Raw genomic sequence first — 6,723 nt, forward strand, 5'->3', positions numbered from 1 at the left:
AATTTATATATATATATATATATATATTAAATAGTATTTTTTTAAAATCTAATTGACTACAAGACTGCAAAGATTTATAATCAATTAAAATATTGATTAAAAAAATAGAATAAAAATTATTAAATTAGATTCAAATAATGCTTTAATAGAAATAATAATTTTTAAATCTTGCTCAAACCCTTATTGTCTTATGTCTTATGGTTATATGATTAAGGTTATTAAAAGGACTCTTTATTCGTGAACAGCTCACACGAACACAATTTTTCAGCTCGAAATATAAACGAGCCGAACACTTTTTTGTTGGGCCAAATAATGACAACAACAACAATAATGATAATGGTGAAGTGTTGATAATGGTGACATGATGATGATGATGATGATATATGAACAGAATGAGATGAATAAAAATAAAACACATTACAGTTCAAATAAATACTAAATTTTAATTTCACAAGCAATAAGTAAGAAAACAAAACAAATAAATAAAACTGAAACCCATTGATGAAACCATTAACTCAACTTAAATTCTACAAAAATGGTGCAGCTACCAAAATTTAAGCCCTGGGACCAAGTGCACCCCATGTAAATAATGCTCAAAATTAGCAATGACAAACTGTGTAAATCTTTCCAGATCTTCTCATTATATGCACAGGCTCACCAACCAATAAGAATCATGAAACTAATTTGCACATGACAATGGTCAACGTCATGATATGGCTACAAAAGCACTAATTTAAATAAAGAGGCATTTACAACATACCACCCAATTTCTGTGAATTTACATTTCTAAACTAAACTTTATTTTTTTACATAATTAGACCACCCAAAACCTTTCAAATCACATAAAAAATACCGTCATTTTAACTTTTAAAAAGTGAAATACACCTTTTTCACGTATAGGTAAGGTTGCATGTATATAAAAGTTGAAGATTAGGTGTTAAATACATAGGAATTGAGTGGTATATGTAAGCAAACTTCCTTAAAATAAATATAGAAACAAATCACAAGCAATAGCATTGAGTAAATTTAACACTAGAACTTGAACTTTTCTATAACACATCGTAAGCTTCATATGAGAGTGCCTCACACCTATTCCAAGCCTAGCTTAAAACATTGATGAAAGATTAAAAGTGAAAAAGCAAATTAGAAGGCACATCAGAAGGTTTTATGATTAAATTTGCTATGTTCCAAGTTTATATTATCCAATCAATCAAAATTATCCAAATTTAGCACAAAATATTTCAGAACCAAAGAGTTCATGTTTATCCTTGTTTAAACCAAGTATAATGCTTTCAATGCTGCTTTGTTTCTAGCATTTAGCCAGATGCTTTTGATTCTGTAAGCTCCAGGTTGCCCCAGGACAAAGAGATGAGAGCTGAAAATGTGATGAGCTAGAGAAGAAAATATAACCAGTAAATGTCAAGAATTAAATGCTGAAAACATAGTAATGAAATATGAAAAATGGACATCAAAACAGTATAACAATAATTAATGCAGGCAAGCAAAATCATAAAGATTATAAAGTCCCACTGAGAAGAGAACAACTGAAAACATGAGAAGACATGCCCTTTGACAAGCAGTAATTAAGCGAACTCAATATTGGTTCATTTGAAATTAATTATGTTTGATTGGCTCAAATTGCTTGTAAACCGTGTGTTCGTTTTTGGCTTGATTTACATATTCTTATTTATATTCGGTTTGAAATTGATATATTTAAATTAATTGAAAAAATAGATGTAGTGTGTTGGATTCAAACCTGTAGCAACTCTGTGCAATAGAAGATACATAACCACATAACCGCACGAGTTAGTATGATTTAAACTTAGATATAAATATATATAATATATTATAATATAAATAATATAAATAATATATATATAATTTCTTTATTTAGAGCTAAAATGATCAAGCAAAGGATTGTTCGTGTGTGGCTCATTAATAGTTTGAGCTTAAAAAATTTGTTCGTATCTGACTTGTTAAATTAAGGAATGATGCGAACACGAGCCACTTAAAAAGCTAAACACTAACTTTTCACAAACAGCTAAACAAAGAACGAGCTTTCCTACTTTCCTACTAGGGGTACTAAATTGGCACTTATATAGAATCTGGGATTAAATAAAGACACTTTTCTCATTTTTTCCGCATATTTTGTACGCTCAAGGAATGGACTGTTTTCGAAGGATGCTCATGTAATTGTTCAGAAATGGAAATAGAGATTAACAATGCATTCCTTCCAACTGAAGGTGTTAAGGGGCTGTTTGTTCTGATGTTATCTGAGTGTAAACTAAAAGAACTATTGGTGTTTAGTTGCGAATAATATAATTGCAAAAATAATTTTGAGGCATTTTCATACATACCACACAATTCTTATATATTTACATACCTAACACTAAAATATTTGATATCACATCAAAAAAAATATCACCATCACTAATTTTTTAAAAGTGAAATGCACCTTTCTATGCATATGCTCTTAATAACAAGGTTTTATAAATGTAAATATCAAACTTTAGACCATCTTTATGTAAATACATAAGAATTGTGTGGTGTGTGTGTAAATTTTCCAACAATTCTTTAAACAATTTAGAATACTCTGCCTAGTTCATTCTCAGGTTATTTTGAACTTGCCCAAGTCGTGCGAATTTAGAATAAGCAAACCTTGCGGCCTCCTGTAAATTCCCATAGACTTTTGAGACCTCGCACAAGCCCTCGTTATTTCGCTGACACACATACCGATCAATTCCTATGCATTTGATATGAACAATTTGGCTGGTAGAAATATAAAAAATCAAATTTTAGATGTTAGATACGTAAAACATAGGGACTGAGTGGTATGTAAATGCCCCTAGATATATTACTATGACCATTAAGAGGTATATTATGTCATGGCTCTATCCGATGCAACCGGTATTGTATAGTGATCGCAACATTTAGGGGTGCAACAAATGAGGGGAGCATCGATTTGAATATTCAATACACCACAAATATGTAGCTTCCATAATACCATCCCTCTCAGAATTCATGATCAAATGTCATTTAATATTAAGCGTGATGTTTTGTGAATGTATTGTGTCATGTAGGGGTGCAAAAGAGTTGAATCGAGCTCGAGCCATGCCAAGCTTGAGCTTGGCGCGTGTGGCAAATTGTGAGCTTGAGCTTGAATGACGAGCTCGAGCTCGGCTTATACTGGTAGTAGTCGGCTTGCGTGTTCGAAATAAAAATTCAATTTTTGCGGGAGCTCACTGGAGAAGATATTGGTCGTCGGAGTCTGAGGAGGCAGCTGGAGCTAACCGGAAAATGCTTTGAAAAATATTTTTAAAAAAATGCATCGAAATGACTAATGGCAGCTGGAGCCGGGAAGAGCTCGAGCTCGAGCTCACTCAATAAACAAGCTCAGCTTGAGCTTGACCCCTAATGTGATGTATACAACAACATTGAACTATTCCATCATATGAGCCTACACGTGTGAGGCATGCAAAAAATCTTGTTGGATTATATCTATTAACTATATAGATATTGTACGATTACATGGGGAGAGCATTATGGAGCATATAGGAGCTCAAGGAGATAATAAGCTCTATGAATATAGCATGGCTGTTATGAATGGAATAGATTATATAAAACAAACGTCTGAGATCATGTATTATGATTATTAAATATCTTATAAACATCATACCCATCATTTCACATAAGTATAATGAAAACATGACTGACTCAAAAAAATATTTGCAACACATTAATACCCCACCAAATCTCGATGAAATTGCATTGGAATGTAAATAGATGATATATCAAAATTTAAACCATGAAATTCATTATAAAACCATTACATGAGCTATAAAACCATCCGAAGCAATGGATTATACATTCAAGCTTTCTAGTATATATTTTCTTTCTTTTGATTCTCTCTCCCTCTCTTTTGCTCCAAACAAGCCATGAAAATGAAGGATACCAACATGACCAATATATTATAAAGTTGTTTTTATGTGGCTTGTTAAATAATTATCTATTGGAATATTACTAACTTTGGTTGTTGCAATTTAATGTCGAGTTAGCTCAACGGAACAATAAATTATAAAGATGTTTTTATTTGGTTTGTTAAATAATTGTCTATTGGAATATTACTAACTTTTGGTTGTTGCAATTTAATGTCGAGTTAGCTCAACTTGATGTACAAATCAGATGTAGAAGGGATTTAAAGCTTCCGGACACAGGAATCAAGTTTGCAAATTAAACAAGTTGCTTTATTTAAAGCAATCACCATGACTATATTACACACAATATAGTCGTTATATTGCATTTTAAAGTTAGTTATTTAGTCCCGAAATATTCTTTTGTCCAATACTAGTAAAAAAATGAATAATTGGTGATTTTGCACACCCCAAAAATTAAAGTTGGTTCTGTTCTTGGTTGAATGTCATACGAAAGTATCTCATCAAGCTTATAATGGCTTTTGTATACGTGTGTATATCTTGAGAGAAAACATAGAGTATTTTTTTTTGTTTTCTTTCAAAATTTGTAATCTGCCATGAATATAGACACAATGTTTAGATCCACATTGTACCCTTCATATTTCTTTGTGCATGACACGTGTTCTACGACAAATGACAAGTTGATCTGATGCATATGATCATCATGCATGCCATTTTGTGCAAACCACACCACATTCCCTTACATTTATAAACCTATTTTTAATGCACAAGTTGATCTATAAAGCATTTTCCTTTTGGTAAGCCCCCATACAGCAATACCAAAAGGAGACACATTCCTTTCAATGCTCCCACATGTCCCCAACTCATGCAAGGAGTTCCCTTTCCTTTCAAGTTAAGGTTGGCATGGGCCTCTAGCATGGAAAAACTAGGGAGACAATATCCTAGGTTTTATCCCAATCATAGCAAACTATGGCTCATGTATATAGTTTGAGAGTTAATTTCATAATGGGTCTTCTTTGTAAATTATTTTTAGGGGCTTTTACATACATACCACACTATTATTATTTTATTTTTACATATATATAATATTTGAATTTTCATATTTACGTACGTACTACTCAATCTTTGGAATAATATAAAAATATATTATTATTATTAACTTTGTAAAAGTGGAGAACATTTCATGTCTCATCACTCATATTTTTTATGTTTTACATGTTCATGATCTAACTTCACATTAAGAATAAGAAAAATTTACATACATACCACACATTTCTCATGTATTGTAACATATCTAACACATAAAATTTGATATTTACCTTTATAACCCTATGGTTTGAGAATATGTAAAAATGAGGTCATGATGTTTAGGGGCATCTATATACATATCTAACAATTAAATTTTTATTTAAAAAAAGTAAAATACATCTTTTCATGCATTGTAGGGTAAGGAATGCCACAAATTGAAGTTTAGGGGTTCATATGCAAATACATAAGAATCGAGTGGTCTCTATGTAAATATTCCTTAAAAAAAGAGATTTTACATGCATTGCACTTAAAACATATTTTCTTACGTGTGTCGCACTAAACTCTTTTATAGTTCTATTTACAGAATAACCTAATAAATGGGCACATAAAGTTCACTTTCCCTTCCAGCGAGCTCCGTCGAGATTGCTCAAAACTATTGACGTAGGGATCCAGATCGAAACCACCAAACCAAACCAAACCAAACCAGAGAGAGCGAAAAGCACAAGAAAGAGAGAAAAGATGGCGATGGCTTTCAAAATGGTAATTGATTAAGCTTCTCATGAAGCGATTCTCTGATCTTCGATCTTAATTAATCAGAGTGATTTATTGCAGGCGACGGAAGGCATGAAGGTGAGGGAAGAATGCCGGGAGTGTTTCATGGAGATGAAATGGAAGAGAGTTCATCGATACATAGTGTTCAAGATCGATGAGGGCTCGAGGGCCGTGATGGTCGATAAGCTAGGCGGCGCCGCCGAGGGATATGCAGATCTCGCCGCCTCACTCCCCCACGACGATTGCCGATACGCGGTCTTCGATTTCGATTTCGTCTCCATCGATAATTGTCAAAAGAGCAGGATCTTCTTCATTACCTGGTTTTCTCTCTTACAACTCTTTCGTTCTCGAGAAATATTTGCATACGAAAAGCGTGCTCAGAGTTACATACATTTTAGTTTATTCGGAAAGTATAACTTAAGTTGTAATCTCTTGTGATTTTTTCTGTAACCTAAATGTAACCTAACCATACCCTCCGAATAAACTACAGTGTACACAACTCCACGTAAGTTTCCGTACGCAAATATTTTTTTATTCTCTGTTCTAGATTTTTTCTGTAACCTAAATGTAACCTAGCCGTAACCTCCGAATAAACTACAGTGTACACACAACTCCACGAAAGTTTTCCGTACGCAAATATTTTTTTATTCTCTGTTCTATTTTTATTTTTTATTTTTTTTCAATTTCTTCATACATAAGTAAATATAAAATTCTAGGTCATAGATGTGTAAATACATAAACAATTAGTGGTCTATATGTAATGCCAAAGTTGAAACAGATTTTACACATGATAGAAATTGATATCATGTCATCTACTTGTCCTGTAATTTAGGCTAAATTACTAACCATAATTAGGTTGATTTTAATTACACTACTTCTATATTAAATGGCCTATTTTATGAATTAATTATTTGAGGCATTTAATATATAGCACCCTACTCTTACATATTTAGGTATCTAACACCTAAACTTCTATTTTTACATATATATA

At 32.3% G+C, this 6,723-nt stretch overlaps 1 protein-coding gene across 1 annotated transcript in view; it reads left to right on the plus strand.

The window, feature by feature from the left end:
• Positions 1 to 5,530: 5,530 nt before the first annotated feature.
• Positions 5,531 to 6,723, plus strand: part of LOC110026082 (actin-depolymerizing factor 5-like) — a 2,896-nt gene continuing 1,703 nt past the window's right edge. The window contains exons 1-2 of the mRNA XM_020726870.1: positions 5,531 to 5,720; positions 5,793 to 6,052. Of these exons, the coding sequence (XP_020582529.1) occupies positions 5,700 to 5,720; positions 5,793 to 6,052 (281 nt within the window). The 5' untranslated portion in view covers positions 5,531 to 5,699. The remainder of the gene's footprint in view (positions 5,721 to 5,792; positions 6,053 to 6,723) is intronic.

This window comes from Phalaenopsis equestris, unplaced genomic scaffold, assembly GCF_001263595.1.
Source record: "Phalaenopsis equestris unplaced genomic scaffold, ASM126359v1 Scaffold000349, whole genome shotgun sequence".
In the NCBI taxonomy this organism is placed as follows: domain Eukaryota; kingdom Viridiplantae; phylum Streptophyta; class Magnoliopsida; order Asparagales; family Orchidaceae; genus Phalaenopsis; species Phalaenopsis equestris.